Source organism: Brassica napus, chromosome A8, assembly GCF_020379485.1.
Source record: "Brassica napus cultivar Da-Ae chromosome A8, Da-Ae, whole genome shotgun sequence".
Classification (NCBI taxonomy): Eukaryota; Viridiplantae; Streptophyta; class Magnoliopsida; order Brassicales; family Brassicaceae; genus Brassica; species Brassica napus.
The window spans coordinates 21,364,158-21,378,786 of record NC_063441.1 but is presented as its reverse complement, the minus strand read 5'-3'; the positions used below and the strand labels follow the sequence as shown (position 1 = coordinate 21,378,786).

The window sequence follows — 14,629 nt, the reverse complement described above, 5'->3', positions numbered from 1 at the left end:
AAAAGTGCCAGCTACACATCACTGTATTTCACTATATTTCGAGTGCATAAAAGTATTATTCAAAATAATAAATTTTCGTACACGAAAGTATTATTCAAAATAAAAAGTTTTCGTACCATATTATAGTATTCAAGTGAATTCATTCAAAATTGAAAAACTTTCCATAAAAGTGTTTTATACTTTATATATATATCAAAAAGTTCATTTGTATTTTTGGTTATTAATTAGTTTCTAGTATTGTCTTTCAATGTTGGTGTTGACCGCATGCGATTAAAAAGTGGGAAAATAAAAGAAGATTATAATGTGCCCTTTAGGTATGAGTTTTCTCTAATCTCTCTATTATTCAGTTATTATTGAAAATATCCATCGAAAGCATTGAAATACAGTCTAGACTCTAGAGAAATAAAGACAGGAATACAACAACTCCATTCTTTTGTTTTGTTGAGTAGATAAAAAATACATTGACTAGAAGAGGCCTATTGTATTTATTTTGTTGATGATAAGCTGATAACACATTTCCTCCTCTCAACCAATAAACTAACTTAATAAATGCTTTTAGAAAACCAAAACTATTGCGACAAGTTGCTGCAGGTAACTAACAAATGTAACGTTCCACATACAGTATATCATAACAATCTAGGGAACATAGTGCTGCATTAGAAAGAAAAAAAATTATAAAACAGCAAGCCGACAAAACTTGTTTATCAATTATCAGAGAGGTCCATCTGGCAACTCTTTTGATATATAAAAGCTATCAAACAGAAGAAGAGGACAGCTTAATTTCTAGAGAAGTTAAATTCAAAACATTTGTTATAAGATTCTGACCATGTGTCTTCTGTTCATATGCCATATGCATCCAAACATTACTATCGTCGAGATTTTAAAAATATACTAAAATACTAAAATATACTAATATACTAAAATATACTAAATATTTTAGTTATTTTTATAACATGCATCATGCATGTAGATGTAAAAAATGTAAATTGAAAACAAACTAATCAAACAAAAAAATTGCATATAACGCAACATTCATATACTTCAAGTAGTGGGCTTTTCTCCTTCATATGTATGGGCTTACACCCATGTGCCTTGGGCTTTTATCTCATCATAATAATACACTTCATTATTGTACTATCTGCCGACAAAAAAAATATCGTTTCTGTACGACCACGTGTATCCCATGGGTATTAGGTTGACATCCCATCGTTCCCCAAACAACTAATCTAACGGCTGTAATACGTCTGTGATGGTTAAACTACATCACAGGCAGTATCCGAGAAGTTGTCACTCACTTAGTTCTTTTTTTATAAGTACAGTGACGAACTTTGCTTTCTATCTACAGAAAACTATCAAAGCCCACTGGTGTGTGTATCCGTTTCGCTCATCTTCTATCAGGTGAGTAACTGTCGCAGATGATCTCTTTTCTACATTTCGATGAATCGTATCCTCGTTGATCGCACTCTAGATCTCATTTGCTTGTCATATGAAACATTCAGAATCATATATTTTGATTGAATCTGGGTTTAATTGTGGATCATTATTCGATTGATCTTATGGGTTTCATGGGATCTCATTGTTCTGTGTTACGGTGATGATGATCATTGAGAAAGGTGTTTAAAGTTTGGATTTTTATCTCTTTTATGTAGAAAAATGGCAGAAAATGCTGAGTTGTTGGAGTGGCCAAAGAAGGATAAGCGTCGTTTTCTCCATGTTGTGTACCGCGTTGGTGATCTTGATCGCACTATCCAGTATGTGCCTTCTTGTAGAATTCTATTGTTATTTATTCTATGTAACAGGAGTTATTTTTCTTTAATAGGTTCTACACTGAGTGCTTTGGCATGAAGCTGTTGAGGAAAAGAGATGTCCCTGAGGAGAAGTACTCTAATGCTTTCCTTGGTTTTGGTCCTGAAACTTCCAACTTCGTTGTCGAGCTCACTTACAGTATATGCCTCTTATCTCTTCTTGTCTTATGTTATTGTCTTATTGACTCTTATGTTTTGTGAGTCTAATATGTTTTGATGTTTATAGATTATGGTGTAAGCTCATATGACATTGGAACTGGATTTGGGCATTTCGCTATTTCAACTCAAGATGTAAGTTGTCCTCATGCTTTGGTTTTTTAGAATTCTAGAATCAATCGGACCCTGAATGTGTGGAGAGTTTGGTTTCAGGTTTCCAAGATGGTTGAAGCTGTCCGTGCCAAAGGTGGGAATGTCACCAGAGAGCCTGGTCCGGTCAAAGGTGGTGGCAGTGTCATTGCCTTTGTGAAGGACCCTGATGGTTACATGTTTGAGCTCATCCAGAGAGGTCCAACTCCTGAACCTCTCTGTCAAGTCATGCTTCGTGTTGGTGATCTTGACCGTGCCATCAAGTTCTATGAAAAGGTGATGCAACTCCTTGTATAAGGCAGTTAACATTGCTGTTTTATGGAAAGCTTCTAGCTTGCTTACCTCAATTTTCAAACCCTGCAGGCCCTAGGGATGAGACTCTTGAGAAGGATTGAGAGACCTGAATACAAGGTGAAGTAATCAATGATACTTCTTGGACAAGTAGTTTACCCTTTTGAGATACGTTGCGACTCTTAACGAGTTTTTGTTTAATGAAACAGTACACCATAGGCATGATGGGATATGCTGAGGAATACGAGTCGATAGTTTTGGAGCTGACCTATAACTACGGCGTGACTGAGTACACAAAGGGCAACGCGTATGCACAGGTGTGGGGGTTTAGACTGTTGCTACTTTTTATGTTGTCTTTAACCAGTTTGTGTTCTTTCTTTTGATCGTTAACTTTTGATCTTAAATGTAATGAACAGATTGCAATAGGCACGGATGATGTGTACAAAAGCGCGGAAGTAGTGAAGATAGCCAACCAAGAGCTAGGAGGAAAGATCACCAGAGAAGCCGGACCACTTCCTGGACTCGGCACCAAGATTGTCTCCTTCCTCGATCCAGATGGCTGGAAAACAGTACGTGACTGCACATTTGAGAGATGGATGAATCTGGTGACTGTATTGAAGATTCTACTTAGCTTCATTTTGGTTTTGCTTAGAGGTTTGTTTGGTGGTTAAAATGACAGGTTCTGGTAGACAATGAAGATTTTCTGAAGGAACTGGAATGAGGAAGAGTGATGATGATGATGGTCGAGATCACAGACGAAACCATAATAATAAAATGTGATCTTATGAAGTAGAGGGAAGACTTAGTAGTTAATCTAAATAAGATGTTACAGTGTGTGTCGTGTTTCTCTGTGTTTGTTCCTTTTATCTTTTGAGCAACTCTGTTACGTGCCTGAATAAAATGTTTCCACCACCTGGTTTAGGTGTTTTCCGGTTATGGATGGTTTAGTAGAATTCAAAATTTCTGTACCAAATTGGTTTACTCGATTGAAGACGGATTACAATGGAAGTAAAAGAATGTCTACAACTCACAAGAAAGTTGTATCACAAAAGAGTACAAAGATATGGTGCAAAGGTCTCGTGGAGGTCGTTGTTTAAAATCAAGTGGTTCATCAATCATCACCGTAGCTAAAAAAGACAAGGCGTGGCAGAGGTGGTGGGCACTGCTCTTGGTCGTGGATCCCACTAGAATTTGAAGATCATGGAGTTCTTCATCTTCCCATTCTATTTCTTTTATATTCTGTTCTGTTTTTGAAAGTATGTTGTGTTGTGTTTTGTGCTTTGCTTTGCAAGTTGTTTCTCTACTCAACTTTTAAGTTTAACTCTATGGCTGAACCAATCTCTTGTATCTTACTAGTCTTTAATTAGCAAGCCTTTTAAAGAAAAAAAAAATAGTACAAAGATCAAACATTTCCTCTTTTTGCAATACAATAGTATTAAGTTTATTTTGAATTTACAAAACTATAAAAGAAGAAGATAAAGATAGAACATACACTTACCACTCAATGGAGATGTGGTTGCTTTGGATGATGTTTGCCTCCACCACCAACCCCTTCTTTTTTCCTTCCCATATCTCTAATTTAAATCAATTTTTAAACTTTTAGTTCCCAAAATATATAAAGCCCTTTTATTTATTTATTTGTTTGTTAGGGAACCATCAGTTAATTGCAAAAACACTACAAAAGTTTCACTCTTTGTAGTATCAAGGAATCTGGAAGAAGCTCCAGAGGCAAACACAAAGTCTCAATCTTTGTAAGGTTTCTCCACGACCCTTTTCATTTCTACCTCTGAGTTTATGTTTCAAATCACAGAATCGCCGCTTATTTTGATTTCAGACAACATTTGTCGATGATGTTCTCTGTTTTCTTCTTCTGTATGAACATGGAAGTTTGATCTCATTGTGATAACTAAGCTCCCAGATTGTTTTTCAGATGTTATATAATGAATCTGAATCTTATAGATAAAGGCTTTATGGATTCAAAGTGTTCACCTTTTTGTCAATGAGATTCAAAATGTTCTCCTTTTTTTCATTCATAGCACAAGAGTTTGAGCAATTTTATCTCTCTCTGGATGAAATGCTTAATATAAAGATTCATTCATGTGATTATGATTATACTTGGATCAAACTGTTTTATAGGTTGAAGAGTAGGAGGAGAAGATGAGAGGAGGGAGTCTATGGCAGCTAGGCCAATCCATAACCCGTCGTCTTGCTCAATCCGACAAGAAACCTCTGTCACCACGCCGCTACTTCGCCTCCGGCGCTGACCTTAAAAAAACCGCCCTTTACGACTTCCACGTCGCCCACGGCGGAAAGATGGTTCCTTTCGCCGGCTGGAGCATGCCGATTCAGTACAAAGACTCCATCATCGACTCGACTGTTAACTGCAGGGTCAACGGGAGTTTGTTTGATGTTGCCCACATGTGTGGTTTGAGCCTCAAGGGCAAAGACTGTGTTCCTTTTCTGGAGACGCTAGTGGTTGCTGACGTGGCTGGTTTGGCTCCTGGAACTGGGAGCTTGACTGTGTTTACGAATGAGAAGGGTGGTGCTATTGATGACTCGGTGATTACTAAAGTGACTGATGAGCATATCTACTTGGTGGTGAATGCTGGTTGTAGGGATAAGGATTTGGCTCATATTGAGGAGCATATGAAGGCTTTTAAATCCAAAGGAGGTGATGTCTCTTGGCATATTCATGATGAGAGATCTCTTCTCGCCCTTCAGGTTTGGTTTATTAATTTGTATAGACTTGTAGTTATAGTACAATGTGATCTTGAACCTTGCATTGTAGGGTCCTTTGGCTGCTCCGGTGCTTCAACACCTGACTAAAGAAGACTTGAGCAAGCTTTACTTTGGGCAGTTCCAGATCCTGGACATTAATGGTTCCACCTGCTTCCTTACTAGAACCGGGTAAGATCTCATGGAAGAGTGTTCTGAAGCTATCACAGTTAATGAATGTGTCTGTTTTGGGGTTTACAGGTATACTGGTGAAGATGGTTTTGAGATCTCGGTTCCGTCCGAGCATGCAGTTGATTTAGCCAAAGCAATCTTGGAGAAGTCCGAGGGGAAGGTAAGGCTCACGGGTCTAGGAGCAAGAGACAGTCTCAGGCTAGAAGCAGGGCTTTGTCTATACGGTAACGACATGGAGCAACACATTACTCCTGTTGAAGCTGGCCTCACATGGGCCATAGGGAAGCGTAGAAGAGCTGAAGGAGGGTTTCTTGGAGCTGATGTGATCCTCAAACAGCTTCAAGATGGACCTACTATCAGAAGAGTTGGATTCTTCTCTTCAGGACCACCAGCAAGGTCGCATAGCGAGGTGCATGATGAGAGTGGTAACAAGATTGGAGAGATCACGAGTGGTGGGTTTAGCCCCAACTTGAAGAAGAACATAGCCATGGGGTATGTGAAGTCTGGTCAGCACAAGAATGGGACTAAGGTCAAGATCTTGGTCCGTGGGAAACCTTATGAAGGTAACATCACCAAGATGCCGTTCGTTGCCACCAAATACTACAAGCCAACATAATGTGTGTGTCCTCTTCTTCTTCTATGACCTGTGTCTCTTGCTTATGTTAAATGACTTCTGTTTCCTTTGAAGTGTACGTTCTTTTGCCAAGAGGGCATTGCTTATTTCACTCTTATTGGAATAAATCTTTTCACACATAAAACATATACAAGTTCTTGGTTAAGCAAAGCAAGGAACATGATTGTGATAGAAAGAAACTTCTTTTGGATTAACACATGGACAGTTTCATAGAATCCGGTCTAGATGTCGAGAAGAAGCCTGCGTGGATCCTCAACAACGTCTTTGATGCGACGGAGGAACAGAACGGCCTCTCTTCCATCTATCAGACGGTGGTCATAAGTCAATGCAATGTACATCATTGGCCTTGACATTACTTCTCCTCCCACAACCATTGGGCGGTTCAGTATTGAGTGCATCCCGAGAATAGCTGACTGTAAACGACAAAGTAGAAGTCAGTGGATTGATGAGAGTGACTGAAAGGAAAGTGGGAGAAAGTTCAAACCTGAGGAGGGTTTATGATAGGAGTACTCAAAAGGCTTCCATAAACACCACCATTAGAGATGGTGAACGTGCCTCCAGCCATTTCATCGATGGAGATTGTTCCAGCTGTTGCTTTCTTAGCAAGTCTATTGATCTCTTTCTCAATCTCAGCGAAGTTCATCTGCTCTACGTTTCTAAGCACTGGAACAACGAGTCCCTAGAATTTATATAAGCACACATTGGAATCAGTTTGAAGTACAGATTCAGCAGAGAGTTATACATGATGAAATGAAGATCATACCTTTGGTGTGCCAACAGCAATGCTGATGTCGACGTAATCTCTGTAGATAATGTCTTCTCCATCGATTACAGCATTCACTACAGGTTGGTTTTGGAGTGCGCTGATGGCTCCCTGCAACAAGAAAACTATCATTTTCTGGAAGATACAAACACAATGATTTGATGATGGGCGAGTAGTGAAGTTTATACCTTTATAAAACCTGACATCAATCCTAGTTTGACACCGTGCTTTTCAAGAAACGCGTCTTTGTACTCTGAACGTAATTTCATCAGATTTGTCCTGATTCAGGATAGTTAAAAATATAGAGGTAATAGTCAGAAACATGACAATGAGAAGAAGATCACTCATGAGATAAGAAACAAGGCCGTTTCTTATTTAGATTGCTACTATAAAGAACAATGAACAGTCAAAAACTCACATGTCTACTTCATTGAACGTAGTCAGTAACGCAAAGGTGTTCTGAGAGTCCTTCAATCGTGTAGCAACACGTTTCCTGAGCCTTGTCATAGGAACCTGTAAGTCAAAGTCAAAAACTAATAAGCATGGTTTTCTAAGTCAAGCATACAAACTTTTAATTCTAGTATGTACCCTTCTTTCCCGGTCCTTAGGAGGAAGTTGAGGTTCTCTTGGTGACGCTCCTGAAGCAGGTGGAGGTGGAGGAGGAGCTCTAGACTTCTCTTTTGGAGGTGAAGTTTCCACTTTTGGTGAAGGAGGAGATTCTGCTACAGGTTTTGGCTTCTCTTCTTTTTTCTCTGGTTTAGTCTCCTCAGGCTTCTTCTCTGAATCTTCAACATTAGTAGCAGCTCCACTAGACTTAGAAATCACTGCTATTTTGAAGCCAGGCTCCACTGTGTCACCTTCTTTTGCAACGATCTGCCAAAAGAGAGATGAAGCTCAATATAGCAACAACGGATCGAAATTTTTTCTTTCAATCTGATATATACTCTACCTTTTCAATAGTTCCAGCAGTAGGACTAGAAACATCGATTGTAACCTGTGTAATAAACAACAAGTATTAGTGAAACTGACAAAGCTTCAAGAACAGTAGAGAGAAAAGAAAGAACGCAACCAATGATAATACCTTATCAGTTTCTATCTGAGCAATGGGCTCATCAGCTTCCACACGGTCTCCCGGTTCTGATCCAAGTAAATAGAGGTTTCACATAGATAATGTTGATTCAATTTTTTTTTTTTCTCCGGCAAATGAAAAATCTTAGATATGCAACCTTATATAAGCTTCTACTTACTCTTTAAGATAGTGGCTAAAGTGCCATCAGAAATAGATTCTCCCATGTATGGAACAACAGCATCCACAGACCCACCTTCCATCATCAAAAATAAATTTCCTTATCAATAATCAAACCACTGATATGGACTGAAACTGAAATCAAGAGTGTATCATACCTTCATCCGAGGAAAACAACCTGATACTAGTGTTGAATGTGTGGTTGTATGGCACAGTCACCCTGCTTAGAGACAATCAAAGAATTATTAGAAAACAGTTATAGCTAGTCACAACAAAATCAAAAAACATGATGGCTTAAAATGCAACAACATAACCCACCTCATAATAGCGTTTGAGCTCAAACTGGAACCTATAAATAAATAAAAAAACAAAGAGAGAGAGAGAGAGAGATCAAACAAGTAATGTGACTGTGTCTTAGTGTGTCATATAACAACCAAGGAGTAGTACCTAGATAACAAGGAAGACTGACCGGTGATCCTCTTACGAAAACTGAAGTCTGTAGTCAATGTTAAAGATTGCTTTACCATCACGATGAGCAAAAAATAATCCAAGAACATATCTATTGATCATCTCACAACAGCAGATTCAAAGTTAATTCCTTTCAACACAAACTGAAGTTACCAAAAGTATATAAAGACATGAACTTTAAGCAGCTACCTCTTTTGAAAGAGCTCCATAGTACCGAGTATGAGATGCCGTAGAACTCTTACACTTCCATGACTTTCCTATAATCTGAAGAAAAAAAACAACAGACTGATCATTTCAAAACAAACAAAATTTTTTGGGATGAAGAGATGAAACGTGTGGAAACTCACCGAAGAAGAATAAGAGGAGTTACAGCCATTAAAGAGGTTCCTTCGAACGACCGACCAAATCGCCATTGCTTCTTTCAGCTCTCAAGGAAGAAGAAGAAGCCAGAAACAGACAGACAGTGACAAAAAAAAAAGGCAAAGAAAAGAAACACGTCAGCGTTTCATCAGACACACACTCAAGGATGTAGTAACCACGTGGCAAGTCAAACGTTAACAAGTAGACCTTGCCGTAGCTGATTAAAACAAAATAGCCGCCGTAAAACCTTAAAACGACACCGTCTTATTTAATCAGGTGGCAAGTTAACAGGTAGACCTTCGCGAGCTGAGTGACACGTCACTCTTCGTCATCAGTTAAAAACGACAGCGTTTCAGTATCGTCCTTTAATGAAGACCAGATTATAAACTTAACCACTCGTCGTCGTCTCTTCTTTCCTCAGCTCCTCCGGCGATGGTTTTACACACACTAAGACTCGCCACCGTTCCTTTGACCTTCACTACTTCTCGTCTCTTCCTCAAACCATCTCCAACTCTTTCTTTCTTTTCCCGCCATGTTCAACCACGTAAGCCTTCTTTCCTGCTCAGAGCATTCTCCAATTCCTCCGCCGTACAAGACACTCCACTCACGCAGACTTCTTCGGATTCCTCTGGTATTTATTACCTCGTCAAACTGTCTTTTGAAACGTGACTGATTCGTTTTACGGTTGCGAGTTTTTTTTTTTAGCTGCGAGGCCTCCTCAGTGGAAGGCTGCCATTGACTTTAAATGGATAAGAGATAACAAGGAAGCAGTGGAAATCAATATCGAGAATAGAAACTCCAATGCGGATTTGGAAGCTGTGCTCGAGCTTTACGAGAACATGGTCACTCTCCAGAAGGTTATTTAATCTTTGATAGCAGTTAGCTCAATTCAAATTTGGGGTTTTTAGTATATGGAAACATGTAAAGTCAGCTCCTTTGAGGAAGAACTCATTGTTACTAGCAATTAGCTTAATTCATATTTGGGACTTTTGGTAATGGGAACATGTAATGTAAAGTCAGCTACTTTGAGGAAGAACTCATTGTTAGCAATTGGCTCAGTTTAAATTTGGGATCTTTAGTAATGGGAGCATGTAAAGTCAGCTCCTTTGAGGAAGAACTCATTTTTAGATGTTAGCTCAATTCAAATTTGGGATTTTTAGTAATTGTAACATGTTAAGTTAGCTACTTTGAGGAAGAACTCATTGTGCTAGAAGTTGTCTTCTCTCGGTTCAGCTAATGAAACGCTTGCAGATAGCAGGAAGTTGAAGGGATTCGTGAGGAGAGGAACAATGTTGCTAAGAAGATGAAAGGGAAGCTTGAACCTTCAGAACGTGAGAGACTCGTGGAAGAAGGTAAACGAGGGATGATCCATTTTGTTTGTCGGTCGGTGTTCTTTGTTGAAAATTGAAGGGAGTGTTTTGCTTTTAGGTAAGAATCTTAAGGAAAGTCTTGTGACTCTGGAAGAAAACCTAGTGAAGCTTCAAGATGAGCTTCAACATGTAGCAAGGTCTATACCAAATATGACTCACCCTGATGTTCCCGTTGGTGGAGAGGATTCATCGGCTATTAGAAAGGAGGTAATTTAGTTTGGTTATAACTCCCTAAAATGTTGCATTCACTTTGGCATTTTCCTTTGAAAGTAAACATTCATGATTTTCTTTGTAGGTTGGTAGTCCACGTGAGTTTAGTTTTCCAATAAAGGATCATCTTCAGCTTGGGAAGGATCTAGATCTCATTGATTTTGACTCTGCTGCAGAGGTATACACTTTCTCTATTTAATGGTATCATGTTTTCGGTTGTCAGATTTGCGCTTTGCTTTAGCTGATGGGCTAGGATTGACTTGAACCTTTTGAGTTCGAACTAGTATATCTCACTTGAGTGGGTGAATGTTCATTTCATTGTATGAACTATGAATCATTAGACTGATAAATTTTCAGCTTTCCTGTATATATTTAATAAAAGAAGGTGAGGTGAAGTAACTGCCTTCTTGCTTTTACATTCTTCCAGGTAAGTGGTTCAAAGTTTTTCTATTTGAAGAATGAGGCAGTGTTATTGGAGATGGCACTCCTTAATTGGACATTATCAGAAGTCATGAAGAAAGGCTTCACGCCCCTAACAACCCCTGAAATTGTGAGATCATCTATTGTTGAGAAATGCGGCTTCCAACCTCGTGGAGATAATACTCAGGTTTATGCACTACTTATGTCCGTTGCTCTATTTGATAAGCCGGTGTTTTGGTTTATTTGCCAATCAAACTTCCATTCTTCTGTTTTTAGGTTTATTCTATAGATGGAACTGATCAATGTCTCATTGGTACCGCCGAAATCCCCGTGGGAGGGATACACATGGATTCAATTCTTCTTGAATCATCATTACCTTTGAAGTATATAGCGTTCTCTCATTGCTTCCGTACTGAAGCAGGTGCAGCTGGCGCCGCCACAAAGTAAGTTATAGTTCTTTTAGCATCTGATGCATCTTCTTGGCTCTTAATATACTCAAATAGATTCTCTCCATTTTTGAGCAGAGGTCTTTACCGAGTCCATCAGTTCAGCAAGGCGGAAATGTTTGTCTTGTGCAGACCTGAAGATAGTGAATCCTTCCACAACGAACTCATTCAGATTGAAGAAGACTTGTTCACTTCTCTAGGACTACATTTCAAGTAAGAAACTGAACTGAAAACTCTATGTTTGTCATTAGAGGTTTTTTTTTTTAACTTAGTCTTTGGCAGAACATTGGATATGGCCACAGCGGATTTAGGCGCTCCAGCTTACCGCAAGTTTGACGTTGAAGCATGGATGCCTGGTTTAGGACGCTTTGGCGAGGTGAATAAAAAACAAACTCTTATCTGAATCTTAGTTTCTTCTTTGAGCTTACTTGTTTTAACTTCTGTGGTAGATATCGAGTGCATCAAACTGCACTGATTACCAAAGCAGGAGACTAGGAATCCGTTTCCGCCCATCTGAGCCGCTTCAGACTGGTCCTAAGAAAGGCAAAGCGAATCTTCCGCCTACCAAGTTTGTGCACACACTAAACGCAACAGCGTGTGCTGTCCCGAGGATGATGGTGTGTTTGCTGGAGAATTACCAGCAAGAAGATGGATCCGTGGTGATCCCTGAGCCTCTCAGGCCTTTCATGGGAGGGATTGAAGCCATTAAACCCAAGCTTAGATAGTTTTTTTAATGGCTATCTCTATGAAGTCTTGTTGTAGTAACTCATGATCTGTTGTGTTCTTTTATTCATTTTCATAATATTTGATTGCACACTGAATATTTATCTTCATTTCACAATATGTTCATAATGGAACTTTTGCCTCAATGTCAAATCTATTACAAAACAGCCATAAGAACACATCTGTCTTGCCACATGAGAATACAGTGAGCACATAGCAGAGGAAAAAACTAATTCTAGTGGGGTAAAATCCTGCAGAAACAACAAAACCGGTTGGTTCTCTGCTGAGATAACCACCTTGAAATCAAGTGAATGGATAAAAGTTTGAGAAGAGTAGAGATCCAAGAAGGATATAGGCAGCACAATATGACCACATCAAGTATCCCCATTTACTATGTTTAGGAGATGCAATCAAATGAGATGCAAACCAGTAGAGAGGAGGGCTCGCTGACAAGAACCTTGTTGCAACCTGCAATAATAATCACAACACACACATGAGGACAGTGAACAACTACCTCACTAAAAAGTCAGATGTCATATTAACTACTGTGCATGTTTATGATTTTGCGGATTGTAACCTGAACATGCATGATGAAGAATGCAGTGGCTGCCATTAAACCCAAGTGTACAACAAATGGGAAAACATCAGCTGAAAAGTATCCTGATGCTTCTGGCGAGTTGGATTCCGCAGCTGTATTGGTGGTGATAGTCACATCCTTCTTTCTGCTCGGTTTTCGCTGCCTAATGTCACGGCTTCCTACTCAGGAAAATACAATGGATTCATCAGAGTGTTCAGCTTTGAAACTACATAACGAAGAAGATGATACCTTCATTTGATGAAGTTATAACATCTGGTTCAAGTACTTCCTTCAGAGAATAAAGCCTTGCAGAAGATCTCTTTTCTTTCTCAGTAGCTTGAAAGCCCAGCGAAGTAAAAAGCTCAGGGCGAGTCTTCATGTAACTTACAATAGAACACACAGCTAGAGACAGAATAGGGGATGCAAGCAGAAAGTTTGGGAGCTGTATAAACTGAAAGTATCTAAGGAACCCTACTCCCCTGATACAAATCCATATCAACAAGAAAACCAAAGGCTCAAAATCACATAAATAAAAGAAAACTTGCAAGAACAAGAAAAAAAAAGTTATTGTTCAAAACTTACCAGTAATGACTTTGAATGAAGTTGTACAGCAAAGGTACCTTTGCTTTGCACCAAGGCCTCAATTCATCATCTAGCTTATGTCCATGACATATGTTATAGTATCCATACGCTTGAAATGCGACGAAAGGAAGACAAATGCATACGCATCGAATAAATCCAGTAACTAAAACCTGCACAGACAACTGGGTAGTGAAGTAGGATTCAGTTAAACAGAAGAAACAAAGAACATAACTTGTGTATAACTCACAAAAAAGCGCCTTTTGAGATAGAAAGCTTCATAAGCTCGATGCATAGTCTGGAAACAGATATAACCAGCATTAAGGATCCCATTGGACCTTGCACAGCCAGAGAGAGCAAACCAGAGAACAGCTACATTGCTGGCGCCGGATAACAAGTGGTACACGCCTCCAATTGAAAACAAAGCATACAGACTTTCTGAGTATCTGAGAGTCAAATGTAATAAGATTGAACATTTTTAGACTTCAGGTAAACTAATGAAGAGACCATTGATTGAAATACACTTACATTGATGAGTAGAATATGGAAGCAGGATTGAAACAGAAGATAACAGAAGCTCTGAAGGATGCTTCAGTGTCCTTTAAGATAATAACTGAAACCCTGTTAGCATAGACTCATGTAAGACATTTCTAGTAAGAACTCAGAACTGTTGATTCAGCATGTTGAACTTGTACCTGAAGAGATAGATAGCAGCAAACACGAAGGTTACGTTGGTGACAACGTAACCAGACAACACCATCACAGCTCGAAGACCAATCAACGGAACCAAAGGCGCAAAAACTGAATCCACAAAGATTCCATTTTTCTCATTAATGAGGACTCAAAGAGATCCAAAGAGAATCAGAAACGTTACCTGTGCGAGAGAGGAGAGAGATGAAGAAAGGAAGAAGAGGCAAGAAGGCGTAAGTCTGCTCGTACTCATACCCACACTGCGTGATCCTGAGGAAGTACACACTATCCCATACGACGCTGTTTTCAAGCGTCTTCGAGACTGAGTTAGCTACAAGTAACGGAGGAGAGTCTTCGGGGACGTCTCTGTGATGCAGGCAAGGAGGGTTGAGTGCGGCGGATGTATCGTACGGTTGGAGGAAGCTCCGCCACAGAACGGTTAGGAAGAGGACGAGTAGACGCGAGACGACGGCGTATTTGATCAAAATGCTTTCTTTCCTAGATTTCGAGCTCGATTCCATGGCTCTGGGCATTGGTTAAGATCAAAAGGAATGAACTTTCAGTAATGGAGATCCAGCAGACATGGAAGAGGAATCAAACTGAACAAAGTATGGGAATTTATTGATTTCTCATCTGTTATCTGAAGAGACAGAACATTATTAAGTCGAAGGAAGATGATGGAGACAACAACCGGCGAGGGATTGTAGTTAAAAAGTTTGAGGATTTGTGATTTTGAGCAGAGGAGAGGAGAGAGAGAGAGAGAAGCTTGACGACGGAGAAGAATAACGAATTGGAGTCAGTTTCAAACCCTCTAAACGAGAAAGAGGTTACACG

At 39.4% G+C, this 14,629-nt stretch overlaps 5 protein-coding genes across 8 annotated transcripts; 3 read left to right on the top strand and 2 right to left on the bottom strand.

Annotated features, from left to right (window-relative positions):
* Window positions 1–1,283: 1,283 nt before the first annotated feature.
* On the top strand, window positions 1,284–3,338 carry LOC106362166 (putative lactoylglutathione lyase). The gene is made up of 9 exons (XM_013802001.3): window positions 1,284–1,398; window positions 1,650–1,751; window positions 1,820–1,944; window positions 2,032–2,096; window positions 2,175–2,387; window positions 2,475–2,522; window positions 2,612–2,719; window positions 2,819–2,971; window positions 3,082–3,338. Exons 2-9 carry the CDS (start codon window positions 1,654–1,656, stop codon window positions 3,121–3,123), a joined length of 852 nt encoding a protein of 283 aa, XP_013657455.2. The 5' UTR covers window positions 1,284–1,398; window positions 1,650–1,653; the 3' UTR covers window positions 3,124–3,338.
* A 168-nt stretch (window positions 3,339–3,506) lies between these two features.
* On the top strand, window positions 3,507–6,069 carry LOC106362172 (aminomethyltransferase, mitochondrial). 2 transcript variants are annotated; one of them, XM_013802009.3, is made up of 4 exons: window positions 3,507–4,153; window positions 4,539–5,123; window positions 5,191–5,309; window positions 5,379–6,069. In XM_013802009.3, the coding sequence occupies exons 2-4, from the start codon at window positions 4,560–4,562 to the stop codon at window positions 5,923–5,925; spliced, it is 1,230 nt and encodes a 409-aa protein (XP_013657463.2). In that variant the 5' UTR covers window positions 3,507–4,153; window positions 4,539–4,559; the 3' UTR covers window positions 5,926–6,069. The 2 variants fall into 2 exon arrangements, with proteins under 2 accessions (XP_013657463.2, XP_048594201.1); XM_048738244.1 differs by having other exon boundaries at window positions 3,902–4,158.
* LOC106362170 (dihydrolipoyllysine-residue succinyltransferase component of 2-oxoglutarate dehydrogenase complex 2, mitochondrial-like) lies at window positions 6,023–8,929 on the bottom strand. Its single transcript, XM_013802008.3, has 14 exons — window positions 8,768–8,929; window positions 8,610–8,684; window positions 8,400–8,448; window positions 8,271–8,301; window positions 8,111–8,172; window positions 7,954–8,028; window positions 7,788–7,843; window positions 7,656–7,700; window positions 7,295–7,579; window positions 7,125–7,219; window positions 6,895–6,985; window positions 6,707–6,817; window positions 6,428–6,622; window positions 6,023–6,356 (listed from the first exon to the last, which is right to left on the bottom strand). Exons 1-14 carry the CDS (start codon window positions 8,831–8,833, stop codon window positions 6,165–6,167), a joined length of 1,428 nt encoding a protein of 475 aa, XP_013657462.2. The 5' UTR covers window positions 8,834–8,929; the 3' UTR covers window positions 6,023–6,164.
* Window positions 8,930–9,157: 228 nt separating this feature from the next.
* On the top strand, window positions 9,158–12,095 carry LOC106362173 (serine--tRNA ligase, chloroplastic/mitochondrial). Of its 2 annotated transcripts, XM_013802010.3 has the most exons (10): window positions 9,158–9,411; window positions 9,486–9,637; window positions 10,039–10,132; window positions 10,209–10,357; window positions 10,446–10,538; window positions 10,788–10,967; window positions 11,057–11,223; window positions 11,305–11,439; window positions 11,509–11,602; window positions 11,676–12,095. In XM_013802010.3, the coding sequence occupies exons 1-10, from the start codon at window positions 9,213–9,215 to the stop codon at window positions 11,949–11,951; spliced, it is 1,539 nt and encodes a 512-aa protein (XP_013657464.2). In that variant the 5' UTR covers window positions 9,158–9,212; the 3' UTR covers window positions 11,952–12,095. The 2 variants fall into 2 exon arrangements, with proteins under 2 accessions (XP_013657464.2, XP_022546103.2); XM_022690382.2 differs by lacking the exon at window positions 9,158–9,411 and having other exon boundaries at window positions 10,032–10,132.
* On the bottom strand, window positions 12,036–14,574 carry LOC106362174 (GPI mannosyltransferase 2-like). Of its 2 annotated transcripts, none has more exons than XM_013802015.3 (8): window positions 13,980–14,574; window positions 13,801–13,906; window positions 13,634–13,726; window positions 13,356–13,551; window positions 13,109–13,278; window positions 12,776–13,005; window positions 12,527–12,705; window positions 12,036–12,417 (listed from the first exon to the last, which is right to left on the bottom strand). In XM_013802015.3, the coding sequence occupies exons 1-8, from the start codon at window positions 14,326–14,328 to the stop codon at window positions 12,253–12,255; spliced, it is 1,488 nt and encodes a 495-aa protein (XP_013657469.2). In that variant the 5' UTR covers window positions 14,329–14,574; the 3' UTR covers window positions 12,036–12,252. The 2 variants fall into 2 exon arrangements, with proteins under 2 accessions (XP_013657469.2, XP_013657466.2); XM_013802012.3 differs by having other exon boundaries at window positions 13,109–13,290; window positions 13,980–14,564.
* Between the last annotated feature and the right edge of the window lie 55 nt (window positions 14,575–14,629).

Excerpts from the sequence above, each read along its gene's own strand:
- LOC106362166 (XM_013802001.3), top strand. The coding sequence starts at position 1,654 with ATGGCAGAAAATGCTGAGTTGTTGGAGTGGCCAAAGAAGGATAAGCGT. Across the intron at positions 2,720-2,818 it reads AGGGCAACGCGTATGCACAG|ATTGCAATAGGCACGGATGA; the intron begins GTGTGGGGGTTT and ends TGTAATGAACAG. Across the intron at positions 2,972-3,081 it reads ATCCAGATGGCTGGAAAACA|GTTCTGGTAGACAATGAAGA; the intron begins GTACGTGACTGC and ends TTAAAATGACAG.
- LOC106362170 (XM_013802008.3), bottom strand. The coding sequence starts at position 8,833 with ATGGCGATTTGGTCGGTCGTTCGAAGGAACCTCTTTAATGGCTGTAAC. Across the intron at positions 7,220-7,294 it reads CTAAGGACCGGGAAAGAAGG|GTTCCTATGACAAGGCTCAG; the intron begins GTACATACTAGA and ends TTTGACTTACAG. Across the intron at positions 6,357-6,427 it reads CTATCATAAACCCTCCTCAG|TCAGCTATTCTCGGGATGCA; the intron begins GTTTGAACTTTC and ends TGTCGTTTACAG.
- LOC106362174 (XM_013802012.3), bottom strand. The coding sequence starts at position 14,328 with ATGCCCAGAGCCATGGAATCGAGCTCGAAATCTAGGAAAGAAAGCATT. Across the intron at positions 13,727-13,800 it reads GCTGCTATCTATCTCTTCAG|GGTTTCAGTTATTATCTTAA; the intron begins GTACAAGTTCAA and ends CTATGCTAACAG. Across the intron at positions 13,291-13,355 it reads ATCTCAAAAGGCGCTTTTTT|TTGTCTGTGCAGGTTTTAGT; the intron begins GTGAGTTATACA and ends TTCACTACCCAG.
- LOC106362173 (XM_013802010.3), top strand. The coding sequence starts at position 9,213 with ATGGTTTTACACACACTAAGACTCGCCACCGTTCCTTTGACCTTCACT. Across the intron at positions 9,412-9,485 it reads GACTTCTTCGGATTCCTCTG|CTGCGAGGCCTCCTCAGTGG; the intron begins GTATTTATTACC and ends TTTTTTTTTTAG. Across the intron at positions 10,968-11,056 it reads CTCGTGGAGATAATACTCAG|GTTTATTCTATAGATGGAAC; the intron begins GTTTATGCACTA and ends TTCTGTTTTTAG.
- LOC106362172 (XM_013802009.3), top strand. The coding sequence starts at position 4,560 with ATGAGAGGAGGGAGTCTATGGCAGCTAGGCCAATCCATAACCCGTCGT. Across the intron at positions 5,124-5,190 it reads GATCTCTTCTCGCCCTTCAG|GGTCCTTTGGCTGCTCCGGT; the intron begins GTTTGGTTTATT and ends CTTGCATTGTAG. Across the intron at positions 5,310-5,378 it reads TGCTTCCTTACTAGAACCGG|GTATACTGGTGAAGATGGTT; the intron begins GTAAGATCTCAT and ends TGGGGTTTACAG.